This window comes from Etheostoma spectabile, chromosome 7, assembly GCF_008692095.1.
Source record: "Etheostoma spectabile isolate EspeVRDwgs_2016 chromosome 7, UIUC_Espe_1.0, whole genome shotgun sequence".
Lineage (NCBI taxonomy): Eukaryota > Metazoa > Chordata > Actinopteri > Perciformes > Percidae > Etheostoma > Etheostoma spectabile.
Window position 1 is genome coordinate 19,967,139 of NC_045739.1, and position 17,853 is coordinate 19,984,991.

The 17,853-nt window shown below is 40.4% G+C and overlaps 1 protein-coding gene across 3 annotated transcripts in view; it reads left to right on the forward strand.

Moving 5' to 3' along the window:
- plxna1a (plexin A1a) overlaps positions 1-17,853 on the forward strand; it is a 280,313-nt gene that overhangs the window by 197,489 nt on the left and 64,971 nt on the right. For all 3 annotated transcript variants that reach the window (XM_032520348.1, XM_032520349.1, XM_032520350.1), the window contains exons 11-12: positions 3,678-3,774; positions 9,165-9,386. In XM_032520348.1, the coding sequence (XP_032376239.1) occupies positions 3,678-3,774; positions 9,165-9,386 (319 nt within the window). The remainder of the gene's footprint in view (positions 1-3,677; positions 3,775-9,164; positions 9,387-17,853) is intronic.

Genomic DNA, 17,853 nt, shown 5'->3' on the forward strand with positions numbered 1-17,853 from the left:
TATATATATATATATATATATATAATATTTTGTATATAATATTTTCTTTTTAGTCGTTTGCATGTTTGTGTGCTGCTGTGCTTCCCTGTGTGTGTGGGTAACAAGCATAGTGTACATGCACTCTGTATTAGCCTAGGTGTATTTTACTAATTCGCTGTTAAAATAACAATGAAATTATGCACTATTTACTTTAGAGCAGGTTTTTGTTGGTCAATGGCGCAATCACTTCTCACTACCTCAAGATAGTAATAAGCCAAGAATTCACCATTCAACACACCATTCAACATTCACACACCTCCCTGTAAGACCAGCACCCCATGGGCGCAATGATGGGCGCAGGTGCATTTGCTATTTAAACAACCTGGGCGCTGGACTGGAAAGTGACACCTGCGTCGGTCGTAAACTAGCAAAGACACGCACGTTGCACTTACACTTTGCAAGTCCAAGGTGTCCCGACATTTAAGCAGTAGTTTAATTCTAAAGCAGTTTTAGCTGAACTTGTCTTCCTTCCTGTAATCCCTCTTCTGCTACTTCTTTCTCCATCTGCTGCTTTCTCCTGTCCTGAGTCTTTTTCCTTATCTTTTCTTTATTTTCAGTATATAATCGGCCTTATCATTTACTCCAGTGTCCCAAGGCAGTGAGCTAGTGGGTTGATGCTCAGTGTGACTGGGTGGCACAGTGCGGTTTGTGTCGGCATTCTAAGCCATGTGACAGTATGAATAAAGCATGATGTGGCGGGCAGCAGGGTGGGCAGGGACTGACAAGAGAACAAGCTCGCCCAGTGTTTTTTGGTGACGGCAGACAAGTCGAAACCCTTAAAGTTTAATGGGGGCCACGCCACAGAGAAGGGTGTGTGGGTGTGTGTGTGTGTGTGTGTGTTGTGTGTGGGGGGGGGGGGGGGGTGTCCTGTGGTTTCACTGGTGCTGAAAGCTGCCATACACAGGCCTTTAAACAGTGGGATGGAATAGTGATGCTAACAGATTCAACAGCCTACCCCATGTGTGATGGATCAGGGTCACACTGAAGAAGTGGGACGGGAGTAAGACCAATCAGCTTTTCCTTTGTGGCAAAAGAGTGTTTTGGTTGAATCTTTTTGCTCCGGAGCTGCTGACCTCCCAGAGTCCTGTGGTTTCAATGGTCTGTGTTTCTTAGCTGTCTCAATAGAGATCCAGACTTCCCACATTCCTTCTTCTGTGGCGGCTTACAATGTCTCCTTTTTTCCCTCTATTTACGCTCTTCTTTTTCTCCTATTCATCCCTTCATTTCATTGCCTTCTCCTCGAGGCTTTAGGCTGAGCTGAAACCATTACTGATGTGAAATAACGCAATGTTTTGCTTTGATAAACATGTGTGTCACTTACTTACTTTGCTTGTACACAGGGCACCCATGCAGCTCATTATTTTTTAAGTAGGCCCACCCTTTTTAGTCTATTACCACCAGCTTTACAGATTCCATGCATGCAAATATGTGTTACAGCCTTGCAAAAGTAGCGATAAAGCTTAGTGCTTCAACCAGAAAGCTTCCGGTGACAAAGTCCTGTGGGCACTCTGCACTTCAGGATGGGCTTGGATGACATGTGTTAAATAACATGATGTCAAAGTATCTATGAATCACTGTTGTTTTGAATTATTATTTGTAAAAAGATATTGTCTCTATAGTCTGCTGATAAACAACCCTCCTGGAACTTATATTAATATACAACTAATTTGCAGTAGTAAATATGTTTTTTAAGGCAATGCTATTCCAGCGAGATTATTTTTTTTTTCATCAACATAGCAAGGAAATGTTAATATTAAACAGATTTCCAAATGCAAAATGTTCATACAGAGTGTCTGCAAAAGATTTATTGCCAATGTATTTTATTAGTTTTCCCTTTGTGCTGCTAACGACTAACAACTAAAGTACAATTTACATTTTATGGTTCATTCAGACAACTCAAAGCACTTTGTAAATGAATGATCGTGATCGTGGTAGAGAAAGCCAGTGTAGATTTAAAGCCTGAGACAGGCCATGTGGACTCAGTTAATATTTCACCAAAACCATAATAGTTCTCTTACCTTAACCAAGTGTTTTGGTAGCCTAAACAATGGCGTTTTTTCATTAATGGTACCTGCTCGCCTCGACTCGACCGCGGTGCCCCGTCCTCCTTTTTCCATTGCAGATTAGTACAGCCTCACGAGGCGAGCCAGGGCTGGTTGTCAGAGCAGGAAACTGCCGTGACCTCACGCAACACACACACTGAATGTAGAAGGTGTGTTGTTGTTTTTTATTCTCGGCGTGTTGCCACAGCCGGAAGGCAAATTAGTTTGTAATAAACCTGGAGGCAGCAAAAAAAAAGGAAAAAGAACGCTGGATAAACTATTTGCTAGTCCCGTTGTGGCCATGCAAATAATGGCAGTCATATCTGTGAAGTAATGGTGCACGCAGCATGACCTTTTATAAAAATAAAAAATCTCTTCAACCATAGATTTTTTTTAGTGGATGGTTGGACTTACAAAGAGTTTGAAACTCTGCGTTGGTTACTTTTAATCATAACCACTCTCGTTCTCTAACCTTAATTAAGTAGCTGTTGCTACCTCGAGGTAACCAAATCTTCACCAAAAAAGTGGCAGATCAGATAATGGTCTTACAGATATATCTTTTAAACAGGCATCTGAGTTTTGGAAGTCCCTAACGAACAATGTTATAATACATCGCCATATCAACCCTCACCCGAGAGCATTCCTGTGCTTTCACATTTACTCACATTTTTTTATTTTCCCTCTGCCCATTCCAACCTTTCCCCAATGATTTTGCAATATAAAGTCTTCAGATTTACCTTGCCAATAAAGAAACAGCCTTAGCATGAATGTATATATTTTTTTAAACATAGGGTTGTAAATGTATGTGTGGGAAAACAATAACAACCCAACTTAGGATTTTGACTTCATCTACCCACAGAGCAACATAATCAAGTATGAGTATCTTATCACTCTTATATGTTATGCTATTTGAGACATGGTAGTAAAGTTTTGAGTGTAACAAAAGTCTGTGTGTGTGTGTGTTTGTGTGTGTGTGTGTGTGTGTGTGTGTGTGTGTGTGTGTGTGTGTGTGTGTGTGTGTGTGTGTGTGTGTGTGTGTGTGTGTGTGTGTGTGCGTGCGTGCGCGCGTGTCGCAGGCCCCATTTCCCGTCTATCAAATCCAGTGTGTCAGGGAGCAAATTGGAAATGTCAATTTCACTTTACACTGCTCCGCATCTTATCTTCCCCTTACCCTCATCCCAGCACTTAGCTCATGCGTAAATGAATAAGGTCCTCCCACACGTCTTCCACTGTCTGATTTCAGTCTGCTTTCCCCTCTCTGACCACTTCTCCTCCTCCTCCCTCACTTCTTCTCTTATCTCCCTCCATCCTACCTCATCTCCTCTCCTCCCTTCCCATTCCTGTCTCCATTCTTCCATGCCCATTCAGCTGAAACCCATCTGTTATTTCTCTATGTGTATTTATCAAATATGTCTGTTTTGGTGAATATGGATTTATGCGTGCGTGCGTGCTCGGCCTGTATCACTGTCTGCAACGAACAAGCCGGGGCGAATGACTATGCAAATGAAATGATGTCTCGTACAATTCCCAAATTTGCATTGAATCCATTATAAATCAGCAATTTCTCACACACTCCTCTCCTTTTTTGTTTCTCAGTACGACTACGAGGGAAGTGACATCAGTGACCTACCAGTCGACCTGTCCGTTGTGTGGAATGGAAACTTTGTCATTGACAACCCGTCCAACATTCAAGGTAGAAACTTTTTTTTTTTTTGGTCTTTTTTTTTTTTGTTTTTACCGTCTCTATTCTCCACTCTCATTTCGGTGAAGCATTGTTGCTTTGCAAAAAAAAAAGCGAAAAATTGAATCGGTTTCGTTTGTTTATCTGTCCGTAATGATTTTCTGTGAAGCAACGACGTCGTGTGCAGCTTTTCTCCCCTTCATGGGAAATCTGTAATTTCATTTTATGACAGCCGTCAGGGAGAAAGGTGAAAGTGTACCATCCGTTTGTGGTAAAAAACACTATTCTTGTCTTGGGGATGAAAGAGAGGCACAGGGAGTGATTGATGGGTGGTGATGATAACAAACAAACATCCAAGAAAGAAATTAATAGGGATGGATGTTAGAGAGGAACATAAACAAATGGCAAAACCAATAGGCAGAAGAACGGATGGAGGGGAAGAACGATGGGTGGATGACAGGTTGATAAATGCACCATGTAATGGCGGGGGGGGTAGATGAGAGAAAAAAAGGATTGATAAAGAGAAACCAAAAGCGACATAGAGGGATGGCATTTATTATTTCTAATCGCTATTTGTGCATGAAGTGGAAAACAATTACCAGTTCTAAATTCTTTATCAAGTGTAATATACTGGGTGGTGGAGGCTAATGATTTTAGACGTCCCATTACACAAGATAATCTAAGTCTTGCTCTCAAGTGTGTTATACAGTTTTGCTCTACATTTGCATGTGTAGAGTCAGATTAAGTAACCCTCCCTAAAGTATTCTCTTGTTTTTGGTGTTCTTTTCACCATTCGTTTCAGTCTTTAGGTGACACACGTTCACCTTTTTATCTCACATCCTTTGTGTTCTATCTGAACTCATTTTGAAAAATGTCAGACATGCAGTTCTTTTTGCAGATTGCTTGGAAATTAGTTGCGTTTCGGTCACGACCTAATTCTGCCGCCTGTGTTATTGTGTTTAAATTGTGTTCCATTTCATATTTCCAGTCTGTCTGTGCTGAAAGATCCGGCTGTCTCGGGATTAAACATCCTGAAGTTTAGCATGTGCTAAGAAATATTGGATCTGCCGCTACAAAATGAATAATCACATGTCTATGCAATCAAGCAGATGCAACCTTTGTAATTTTTGTCATTTATTAAAAGTTCCTTTGCGAGGCTATCTTGCAGAGGTGCTGTTGCTCCATCCTTTAGTGATGGCCAAATGAAGCTTTGTGAACCAGTGTCTTTATTTTCTGAGCTCACTAGATGGCGCTCTGTTCAACAAGGGTTGAGAATACACTGAAATGCAATGCCTTAGACCTTTCTCTTAAAACAAGAGAGCCATCTAGTGGGCTCAGAAATAAAGACACTGTCTCACAAAGCTTCATTTGGCAATCACTACCATCCTGCGCTTAGCACCGCCCAAGATGATTGTGATTGTATCTTTTTCTAATCCGGGAATGCTGTGCGGATTCGCTGGAGCCTCTTCCGAGGAGCTGTGGAGGAAGGTCTGGTAAAGCGAGAATAATATTTGGTGAATAATCCAATAGGGCAGACTTGGGGACGGCAGCATGGGGCAGAACAGCAGGGTTCTCGTTTGTATCTGATATTTCACAACATTTAGTTCAAAGTGTTTGGGCTGGAATTAGGAAAGAACACGTTCATGTTTCTCCAAATCCACAAATTTCCGCCCAGCTCACTGTTGATATTTTGAAAATAAACAGAGTTCACAGTTGAGTTAAAGACCGTGAGCTGGGAGGAATTTAGGGGATTTCGGAGCAGTCTTTAAACTATAAAGAGAGAGTTGTTGTTGTTGTTTTTTCCCATCCTCAAAATCAGTGGTGTTGAACATAAACTAAGGATGCATTATGGCAGACACTTGTACCAAAAAGCAGGATTTTCAGATCTTTGAACAAAACTCATAACTTGGATTTATCCTGTTTTTAAATGTAGAGTTATCCAACTCTTGAAACGGACCCCAGGGATGTGTGCCACAGCAAGTGCTTTGCATGTGAGAGCAATGGATGGTTTGGGAGCATGAATCCAATCCAATGATCTCAAAGGTAGTGGTGGGCATATCGATCCATTGATATTTTTCAATACCAGTGTAATCAGAGTGCCACGCCTGCCAGGCAGACTTTGCTCCTCCTCCCGCCTCTTGTGATTTGATATTGTGCCGTCACTTGACTCAGCGGCGCCAAGCAAGCAGCCAGGCCCGGCAACGGCTATCACCACACACACACACACACACACACAAGCAGCACAGAGACGTAGCAGAAGAATGATAGGGAGGAAGAGGAGCACCATGTGGCTACATTTTCAGGCCAAAAATGAAACGACGGCAAGCTGTATAATTTGTAAAAAAAAGGCTGTAAGATACAGTGGAAACACAAGCGATGTACTCAGGCATATGACAATTTTGAGTTTTAAGTAAATAATAATCCAAAGGTAATATCACAAAACACTTAAGGTCATAAAAATTCATTCAGATTTAGCAATTTGATAATGCACCCACCTTCATTTTTAAAAAGTATTGGCATCATACCTTATCGACGGCGATACCGGCCCTGTGTTTACTTGGTATTGGATACCAAATATTGCAGTATCCACACCACTACTTTAAGGTGGTGTGTGTGAACTTGACAAGTATGTTCCTGTTGTTCTGACTACGAGTCAGCAGTGCCTGCTGCTTGACTTACGAGGGGACAGAGAAAGTGTGCAGGAAGCACCCAAAGCCAGTGGTGTGTTCCTCACAACAAGCCAAAGAAAGACTTACTGTAAACAGACACAGCTGGCAGGGTTATGGATGAGTAATTAGTCTGAATCAACAACAACGCCCCATAGGTATATTATAGTTAATGTGCTAAAGCCTCATAGAATACCTTATTATGATTTGAAGTTCAGTGCGATTGTTGGTGCTAAAGCTCCTTCAAAACATGCATTATAAACGCCGTGCTCACTCAGACAAATCTCATAAAGACCTTCTCCTCCTTTTTCTCTCCATCCTCTATTAATCCCTCTCTGCTCCATCCCTGTCTTTTTCTTTTCTGAATTTGAGCTGCATTATCCGTCCAAGGAAGAGCGGCTTGGCGCTGGCCCTGCTTTGCCCCGGTGTAAAGTGGAGATGTTAATGTTAATTAAATCATTCATTTGGTTCAGATTAATTAGCGCCGCGCTACTTTTAAGCCGAGCCGTGGCTAATCAGATTAGGCCCAAGCGGAGGGGCCGAGGCGGGCAGATGGGTACGTAAGAAGCTCGCTTTGAAGTCCGGCCGCTGTCTGTCTGCTGAGAAGAGGGAGGAGAAGGAGATTCTTCCATGATCTGTTGCTTCTTTCCCATCATCCACTTCGGTTTCTTTCAGATCTGTTTAACTGGTGTGACAGCAAACAAACCTGCCTGCAGGTTTTGGCACTGTACTGTCAAATAACATAATTATGATAGAGATTAACAGATGAGAAATAGTACCAACACAAAACTGATGATTTATCTGTACTTTTCCCTCTCTCGTTTCCATGTGACTTTCTTTCCTCTATTTGTTTTTGCATGTTTCTCTACTCGCACAGATTCTCTGGTGTTGAGGGTCTCTTTTTTTCACACAATCCCTCCCACTTTCTCTGGCTCTATCTGTTTCTCTGATTCTCTCGGCCCCGCGGGGCCTCACCATCTTTAAATTCATAACAATTTGTGTTGCCGTTTTGTTAACAAGCACAGTTAAAATGTATCCTCCTCCCTGCTGCCTTTCATCTCCTTCTCGTCTGTCTTCTCAGGTGTTTGAGGTTTTAATTATTTATTTATCTATATATTTATTTATTTATTTTACTATTAATGACTTTTTCCACTCTGTAGATTTGAGGGAATGTTTTTTTACACAACAAATTTTCAATTCCCTATTGGGGATAGAAGACATTACCTATTGAATTAATTTCTGTAATAACCCTCTAGGTTGTTTATTCATTTTTTTTCTCCTCATATTTATCCATGGAAACAGTTAATTTCTTGTTGTCGCAGCCTCATAGTGGTAATGATCACCTACTGCAGGTTTAAGTATTTAACATTCATTTATGCTGTTTTTCCTCTCTCTCACTCCCTCTCTCTCTCTCTCGCTCTCGCTCAGAGACACAAACTCCTGATTACTTTTTTGACTTTTTTCTAGCCACCCTTGCTTTCTTTCAAATTAACCACTTACAGAACTTTCTGTTCATCAAATTAATATTTCTCAAGCAGTTTGGGTAAGTGTACACAATAAAGCAACCTTAGTTCATGCATTTCAATTATACCAAATCAATAAACATGTAGCCTATTCCAGCCGGATGTACAGTAGAAAGTGGAAGAAACTAAAAGTTTAAACATGATACAGATTTTCTGGGCCGATAGATTAATTAGTATGTACAACTATACTGGAACTGGTCAACATTTTGGGAACTATGCAATGCTCTTCCTTCATGAGAATTTAATGAGGAGATCCATGTTATAGCTGTATGCTAAATAGGATGCTACAGCCAGTTAGCTTAGCATAAAGACTGGGAACGGGTAGAAGCAGCTTTGCCTGGCTCTGTCTAAAGATAAAAATAAATACATAAATAAAAACTACCAACCTGCCTGCACCTCTGAAGCTTACAAGCTCCTTTTAGCTCCCCATCATTTCAAAGAAGGGAAATTGTGTTTTGGGGTGTTAGCAAATAGCTAAATTCTACAAGCAGGCCTAGAGTAATCCATTCACTTTTGAGTTTGGGCAGAATACCCCAATATTGTGTCTCCGCTTTTCAGACATACTAATTAAAACCACACAGGCTATACAAACATACATGGTGGAGATAAAACTAGTGGAGCAGGGCAAGCCAAGAAATGGGACACAGCTCCAGTTGAATCGAGCATGTGCCATTACAGCAGCATATAAGTTCAGTTAAACCACAAAGAGTGCAAGGTAAGAAACAAGGGAGCTAGCTTCCATCCTTCTGCACTTGAGTTAGCCTCTGCTCCGCTAGCTTTCGGTTTTCAGGTATTTTCTGACAGAGGGATTCTTTCATAACTTTTTCTGAAAAGCTACAACATGAAATAATGATAAAAGAAACTATAAGTAGAAAAGGAGTTTGACTTTCTCTATAATATACTCATATTGGGTTCTTGCTGCTAACTAGAAAAACTAATCATGCTAAGTTTTACTAGTTAGTTAGCCAGCCCGGCTGATGTAAATTCAAATGATCTTACACAGTGTTTAAGTAAGATGGTTAGCTAGTATGCTAATTGTCTAACACCATTAATGGCAAGTGAATGTTTGTGTTTCTTCTTGCAATGACCAACATTAACTGTAAACCTCTAAGCTTGGAAGTTAGATAATATGCGCTATGAAAACGTGCTGTTGGACTAGGACTTCATTCACATCAAATCTGTCTCTGTCCCACTCTCTCTGTCTCCCGGCTAGCCCACCTGTACAAGTGCAGAGCGCTGCGAGACAGCTGCGGCATGTGTCTGAAGGCCGACCCCAGGTTTGAATGTGGTTGGTGTGTCCAGGACAGGAAGTGCGCCCTCAGACAGGAGTGTACCGTTGGAGGAAATTCCCACCTTCCTCTGCAGCTGGCTGAAGGCGGAGGATGGATGCATGCTACCTCTGGAAACAGTCGCTGCACCCACCCCAAGATCACTAAAGGGTAAGTGTGTGTGTGTGTGTGGTGTTGTGTGGTGTGTGTGTGTGGGTGTGTGTGTGTGTGTGTGTGTGTGTGTGTGTGTGTGTGTGTTGTGTGTGTGGGTGTTGTGTGTGTGTTGTGTGTGTGTGGTGAACAGGCTGCGAGAGTGTATGTTTGAGAGGATGCAATGGACTGTTAGGGACTTTTTGGACTTTTTCTACTGAGGAATGGCTGCCAGAACAAGTATGTTCCACATCACTTGAAAGTTTAACTTTGTAGAGGAGATCACTGATGCAGTTGGCATTTTCATGAGCCAGTGCTCATGAAAATTATGAAAGGAATGTCCATTTTTTCTGTTCTCCTTTTTTGAATGAATATGATTGCAAAAAAAAAAAAAAAAGAAGCAAATGTATTTTTCTCACTGTTCATTCTGGGGTTGAGGCAGTGTTGTAGTACTCGTGATTGGTCTTTTTGAAGGTCTCGTCTCGGAATCAACCGCATTTTCACTCGGTCTCATCTTGGTCTCCGCTAAATAATAAAAGATGATTTATTTCAAGACCGGCTCAGACCACAACTGCAGGGATATCACTAAATTGCCTGTGCATTGTCTAATTTAATGTGGTAGCATCATTACTGTAATTGGATGTAAAACGTCCTGCATCAAAAGCAACCAATAACTTCACTCGTTTCTAATTTGAAATTTGTTACTTATAACCCCCTCTCTCCATCCCCTAACACAGACTCCAAAGAAAGTGAATTTGGCAGACAGGAAAAGCTCTGACTATGGCACTGGTCTGGTCTGGGTCTTGACTTGGTCTTGATACACTCTGGTCTCTGTGATTACTTGGTCTCGGTTACAACACTGGGTTGGGGTAAAAAACACATTTAGCGTCCTGCTCTGCTATTTAATTAATTTTCAATGGCTTGGTATTTGTTTTGAATTTCAATGACTTCTGCTAAATGTAATGCATGAGATATTCTGAAATATAAGTAGCTATTTGAAGTTTCAAATACAAAATTAGGTTTGTATTTGGTTCCATGCAAATATTTATGTTTGGAAGGCCCCAAAGTAAAGGCAACCCAATTCTAGACAGTATCGCCACTGGTCGGAATGAAAGCAAGGAAACATCCACAGTCGGCAACAATCAAAAGAAACTCTTCTAATCAAGACTCCCTCCAATGTTCCAGTTCTAAAATAACCTGCAAAGAAAAGTACCGCGGCTTCTTTGAGCGCTGCATCCTAATCTCGTCAACTTGTGAAGAGTGTAAAGTCACCAGCAGAGATCCAAGGCTGGTAAACCTTGATAGGCTGTTGCATCAGCTCTCTTTGTTGAAGCCCCTGTGGTCACGAAAGCCCTACGTGTCCTGAACCGAGAATGAAAGCTGCTCCATTTTAATGGGTTGCTAATAAAACACACACTTGTTGGGACCTTGTACCTGCCCTTGGCACAGAAATGGAAATATTACTCACTGTTACATCAAACTGGTGCTCTAGAGTCAAAGGCACATAGACGTTTGTTGATTCTTTTTTGAGCTGTGTTCGAGGTATATTTATTTTTGTATCTCTGTGCATTGATGTGTTTGAAAGGCTCTTAAGGGTCGAATCCAGCATTGCTACAATAGAGCTTGGATTTGTTCATATCTGTTTTTTTGTTTTTGTTTGATTTAGATTTTTTGTTTTTGACATGCCTTTCTTCCGGTCTTGACTTTCAGTGGGTGTTAGTCGGAGAAGTAAGAAGAACAGCCTTTCTCAGTTCTCGGCTGTTTAAAATCGCAATCAGAAAAAAATGGTATTGTCCAACAAAATACAATGAGAACTAATTTATTCCAAAGCAGGTACAAAAATGTAGACTGGACAACATATTAACGCTTGATTCCAGCTTAAATGAACATATAATGAATCAGATCATTGTCTTGATGTCAGTGATTTTATCAACTCTCATTTGTTTTAATCTTTTAATTTACAGTCTTTCAATCGTCTATTACACATTAACTAAATATCATAAGAAAGTGGACTTTTTTTTTTTGTACGTATGAGGTAAAATAAGGTCACACCATTGATTCAGACCACACTGTTGGAGCATGGTATTGGGATTCTGAGTTTCTTAATCATGACCTTACAGAGCTGCAATGCCACTGACCCAATGTTATGTAAAAGCTTTTACTACTATAAGTTGGTCTGGATAAAAGAGAGGATGAAAAATTGACATACATAGTTGTGTGATAGTAGAGAAACCAGGCAGCTTTCTGCAATTCTTCTGCTTTTTGTTTCCTACACAACTTGTCCTGTTCTTGTTAGTAAGAGTGCGTGTGTGTGGGTGGGTGTGTGCATGCGAGCATGCTTTGGACAGTGTTTTTGTACAGTCACAAATGGACCACGCATGCAAATACGTGTTTGTAAATGTGTGCATTAAATATGCATTTGCAATTTGAAAATAACAAAAAGTGTATACATTTATGAACAAAGAGGTGTGTTCTGCATGGCAGAGTAAGAGTGATGTGTTTTTATATCACGGTTATAGTACAAGTACAGTGAGACTGGCAATAATAAATGTCTAATGAGTTAGGAAAGCAAAAAGCGAAATACTCAATAGCAGATGTCTATAGTCTCTTGATTTATGGATTCATTGTTCACGGTTTAGTTTCTATTACTTTCCAGGAGGATTTTATTTATCAAGTAGAACAGCCGCTATGAGTACCAATGAGGGGCATCATGCAAGCCAAAATTCTTGGGGGCAATATTAGAGCGGGGGGCATTTGGGTCCTTCCTCTGGAAAAAAAAAATAATAATCTGCATTTTGAAATATTTATTTAAAACTTCACTAAAGCAGTTTTTGTAGCCCCTTTATGTTAATACTATAAACAATATTGTATATTTATTTTGAGATTTCACGTCTGTTACAATTACTGAAAAACAGACACTCAATTATTCAATCGCTTCTACGCAGCGGCCACTTTTCTTGAAAAGAAACTAAATCTTACCTATTTCACCCAAAACTTTTAAGGGGCATATGTATATTCACAAGAAAGACTGTATCCACAATGCAAATTAATTAAGAGAATTTAGATAATAAAGCCACAGATAAAAAGAGCACGCCAGCATGGTAATAGCTGTATTTTTCAATGCAGTGCATAGGAGGCAGCATGAGTACAGATGAGACGAGGCTCACATCACAGAGCTGTGTCTGCTCCAATGCCAATAAAAGCTCAGACTGAGCAGCAGTACTGTTTTCCCAACTGCTCAGCCTCATATACTGTGAATAATAGATATATGTATACTATATATATATATATATCTATATATATATATATATATATATATATAAATAAATATATATGTGTGTGTGTGTGTGTGTGTGTGTGTGTGTGTGTTTGTGTGTGTGTGTATTTGTGCATATATATCTGTTGTTGTGTGTGTGTGTGTGGTGTGTGTGTGTGTGTGTGTGGGTGTGTGTGTGTGTGTGTGTGTGTGTGTGTGTGCAATATACATATAACTTTTAACCACACAAACACTGATATACCGAGAGAGAGACAGAGAGAGAGAGAAATAATATCCAGGTGTAGGATTTTCATGCCGACCTTAACATCTGTCTGCAAGACTCCAAAAAGGAATCCCTAACTGTCTCCAAATTTATTTCCTGGGTCTTCTCTGTCTCGACTGCAATGCCCATCAGATCAGCCATCTTTTCTTGCAACATTGTGGTCGACAGTCTCTTGTTGATGAAGTGAAGTGAAAAGAAGCATCTTTCATTGCAGCACGATGGGACTGGGGGTAGAGCTTGCTGATCTCAGGATAAGCTTCAAAAGATTATTCTCAACCATGACCTGGTAAATAGCTATAATCTTACTAGATGGTGTTTCTTCTCTCTAGAGTCTGGGTATCAAGAGTTTTTACTCTGTATGAGCTTGTTCTGAATTTACATCCCCACTGTAGTATGAACACAGCTGTTTAAGGTGCGGGATCTCCTCTGTTGTTGGTTTTGCGAGGCTGTTTGAGTGTTTGAGAAGGGGAAGGCTCTCAGTGCTGAATCTGTCGGTCAAGAGTTGAAAACCAAGTTAAAAATGAACCTGCATGTCCTCTTTTGGACTCATTTACAAACGTATGTTTGATTTCCCGATTCAGTGTTGCCAGGATTTTCAAATATTTGAACAAAACTATGCTTATTTATTATTTGCTCAATAATGAGGCAGTGTCCCAAGAAAGACCCATTGCAAATCTGATTTCCCGTACTCCCCATTTCCCCTATTTACTGACCACATAAACAACTTTCTTAGTTTTTAACAGCTGCTGGCCTTCCATAGCTCATGTGCTATTGGTTACCGCCCGACCACAACAAGATTACCACGTTACAGCGCGCACACAAACACACGCACACACACAAACACACAAACACACACATCACACACACACAACGTATGTACAGGCTAGATGATAGACTACTAGGAAACCACTGTTTTAATGTTAATGATTTAATGTGGCTCTACTCTATTCAGAAGAAGTGGCTAAACAGGAGGAAAATATATATTTAAAAAAAAAAGATTCATTGGATTTACCAACACCAAAGCAGTGGCTTCCAAAAGACTACATTAATATACATATTCAAAGATCTTCTCTGGCTCTGATGTGTCGCAACATTGGAAAATAGTGGACACTGTGAAGGTAACTTCTTTTTGTTTTTCTTCATCCATCTTTGCATAGACAACATGCTTTCTCAATTTTGACTGTGGTTTCAACTGTGCTAGCTAATGTAGCCTTAATGTTGACTGAAATGACGTCTGAGAAGACTGATACACAGTAAGTCATTGTGATTGGTTAGAGCAAAATCAAATCCTCTCCTTAAACAAAACTGCTAAGAAGGAAGGCAACATGAGATGGACTAACAAGATTTCCATATCAGGCTATTAGCTGATCAGCTCTTCGTAAGGCCAGGTGTCGGTACTTAATACCTTTTAAGGAATGCCCCAAAATAATCCAGTATCAAGTGTATCAAAATTTCTCCAATCAAACGATACCAGCATTTTATCCTTTTCATACCCAGATCAACAAAAGAAGTTAATATTTGTATGGTGTAACTTGTAGCTTATCAACGCAAGTGGTCTTTTATTTAATGCAAGTGTGATTGGCCCAGTACCGCATTAGCACCAACTCCATTAGCATTAGCTCCTATAATCTTTGATGTGGTGAAGTCGAGCGCAGTGTATATGACGGAGTTGGCAGTTCAGCGTGCCAAGATGCTTCCATTCACGCAATGGTTATCGAAACGAGTAGGGGAATAAAGGTATTTGGAATCGTTATCACTTTAAGGGTACTGGTATTGGCATTGGTACTGGTATCGTAATTTTTTTTGACATCACCCAGCCCTAGCCCCGCTTCCGGTGGTTTGTGTCAAGTAGATGGCAGAGATTGTGTTATACTACTATATATCCAGAAGCAATTGTGGTCCTTTGTTAGTTGAGTCCTACTGTAGATCAGTTGGGCTGCCCATGAGGAACAATTATGTCTGTTATCATTTTGCAGTAACATCCTAAGTCTTGTTAGCTAGTGCTTGAATGTGGTTGTGTCGTATCAGATCACTATCCTCCAAAAATGGCCTGAGGTCAATTTCCAGCTTTCAGGGTGTCTGTACTCTACATTCCCCAGAGAGTGGTGGTTATGTGCTTTATTGTGGTAGTGTTGTGTCAAATCACTGTAACACAAGTCCAAAGCTGCTTGATGTCCCATTTCCACACTATGGTGTCTGCCTGCAGGCCCACAGACTAAGTGAGCACTGGTTATGTTGTCATGTGGTGCCATACTTTTAACTTCCAAATGTTTCTGATGTTCCAATGTAAATCCATTCTCAGATATCACAGAAATAATATAATATTACACAACCAATAGCTAGGAGATGTAGTGGTCTGTACCACAGCGATCATGTTTCAGATACATAGCTAGAGATCATGATGTGGCTTATTAGAGGCAGTGTGATTGCTTACTTAAGTCTTGTAGTTCCATGAAGTATGTAAGGCATCTGCATTTGGTTGGCAGGCCTTACAGTTGGTTAGCCATGTTTCACCCAGCACTTTCATTTACATGTCAATGCTTCCTCCATCTCAAAGGTTTTGAGAGTTCCATCATAATCCAACTGCTGGATGCATGTGGAGGCAATTTGCACAAAATATGACCATCACAATCTGTCTTCTCTCAAGTATGGTTGAGGAGTGACAGAAGGTCACTAGGAATGCTTGATTAGTTGGGTAACCTATTCAGTGTGGTATTGCTATTCTGGGTATTTACTGTCAACTACAGGTTACAATTCTAATATAAAATAGTATTATTCGGGACATGGTAACTCTATCACTTGGAAAACATTACCAGTTAAATGAAATGTGCTACCTATGTTGTAATACAAAGTATACTGTGTGTAGGATATGCATATCGTGCCCTAAGACATCTTTGCCACATCCTGGTGTTCATGGTGTGATAATATATGTTCCTATAGTCTTCATTGCTCCCTTTTTAAACACCCCCCCTCCCCCCTCACCCCCAACACGAAGCTGGAAATCCCTTTCAACAGCACTGTGCTCTCTTTTTCTCTGTTGCCTGCCTGTCTGTGGCTCTGCCAGTATTTATGTCCTAGGGCTTGGTGGCTAGCTGATATTGGGATTTTGTGGTATCATAGCTTCATTCTTCCAAAACCATCTGAAGCCTCAATTCCACACCCTGACATCTGTTGTCCATATCATACCCTAGAGCTTGATGGCTACTCGCTTTGGTCAGTGTTTACCAGCTATTGTGCTTGTGGAACCAAAGTGCTGGGGCTACTACTGGCGCCTGAGGTTCCAACGTGAGTCAGCTTCTAAATAGTAAGCAGCTTTATCCCCGGACAGACTGCTGGCTCTGCCTCACTCTTGGTTTCTTAATTCAGTTCGCTACAGTTATTATGTTGTTTTTATAGATCATTTTTTAAGGTATTAGTTTTCAATCTCATAACTGATATTGCCTGTTGGTCTGTCTTTGTGTATTAGTCTGCCAAAAGGTATTATGTTTTTTTCTCTGAACATGCAAGAGCTTCCAAAATGTGTTTTTTCTGGCCGTCTGTTGTACTAATATTTGGTAGCTTACTGGCAAGATGAAAGTTTTTGCTCATTTAAAACAATCATTTGGTACTTTGAGCTATTTGATTTGAAAAGATGAAATATCCATGTGAATTTTTGATTGCTTATTTTAGATTATTCTGATGGCATACCTTTTTTTTTTAGGGAGGTTAGTCAACTCTTTTGATACTAACACTGGGAGTCAAAGTCTGAAATAATCAAATTATTTTGTTATTCCCTGCTTTTGTTTTAAGGTTTTCAATTTTCATTATTTTCCATTTTTATTACCTTGATTTTGCTTTGTCATTTCCTATTGTCTTTTTCAACTAAATATCTTACACTTAAGCATTGGATTTGATCAATTTCATTTAGATTTTTTACATTTTTTACTTTTCATTTCAATTTTCTGCTTTAATTCTCGCAAATTGTCCTTTTAATTGTATTTCTGTGGAAAATGATACTCCATATGTTTGGCAACGCAGTAGACTAAAGGTTGCATTATGCAAACCCTGGACCATCTGGTTACCTTTTGGCTGAGAAAGTCAATGAGTATTGCTCTTCCCTTTATCAGTGAATACAGATGAAGTGCCCTAAAGCAAGGCATTAACCACCATCTGCAACAGTATAGCCATTGCTTCCCAAAGCAAGGTGCAGAAAAGGATTTGGATCTCAGATGACTTTCTTTGCATAAAAGTTTCAAGTTAAATCTCATGTGTCTGACAAGACAAATAGTTCATTCCCCAAACCAGTCCACACTGTTGAAATTTGTCAAGGTGTGTTGTTTGGTACTGTCTGTGGTATAATAATAGTGCTCTGCCTCCGTACCGTCAGCACAGTTTCCATTTCCACACTGTGGTGTCTGCTCAGCCAAACACTGCAGGAGGACAGGGCAATGGACAGATTAAACATAATTACCTTTGTGATGCTTGTTAGGGATCGGGTTTGTGTGTGCATGTCCGTGCTTTAGTGTGTATGTGTGCTTGTTTGTAACAGCCACCGTCCATCAGTCACCATATTTGTTTTGTCACACCACACCTGTCCCCGTTACGCGCCATAATCTGGCTAAATAAATCACATTATGGTTCGACGGCGCGGCTGAGCGTTACACCGCCACATCCCCGCTGAGGAAGCCAAGCCGGCGTAATAAGTTTCAATTAAACCCCCAAGATGACGCCTTTGGTTTTTGAAAGCCAACAGGGTGATTTTTCTTTATTAAACCTTAAATAACCTGATATGGGCAATTCTGTGTGGTGTGTGTGCATGTTTGTGTGAGCAGTGGGGGGTTGGGAGGGGGGCTCTCTGTGTTATGACATGTTTGGGGACCATTTTCAGACTTTAAACTAGGTGAATTAGAAATCTGGATACACTTTGTGACAGTAATGTGTGTGTGTGTGTGTGTGTGTGTGTGTG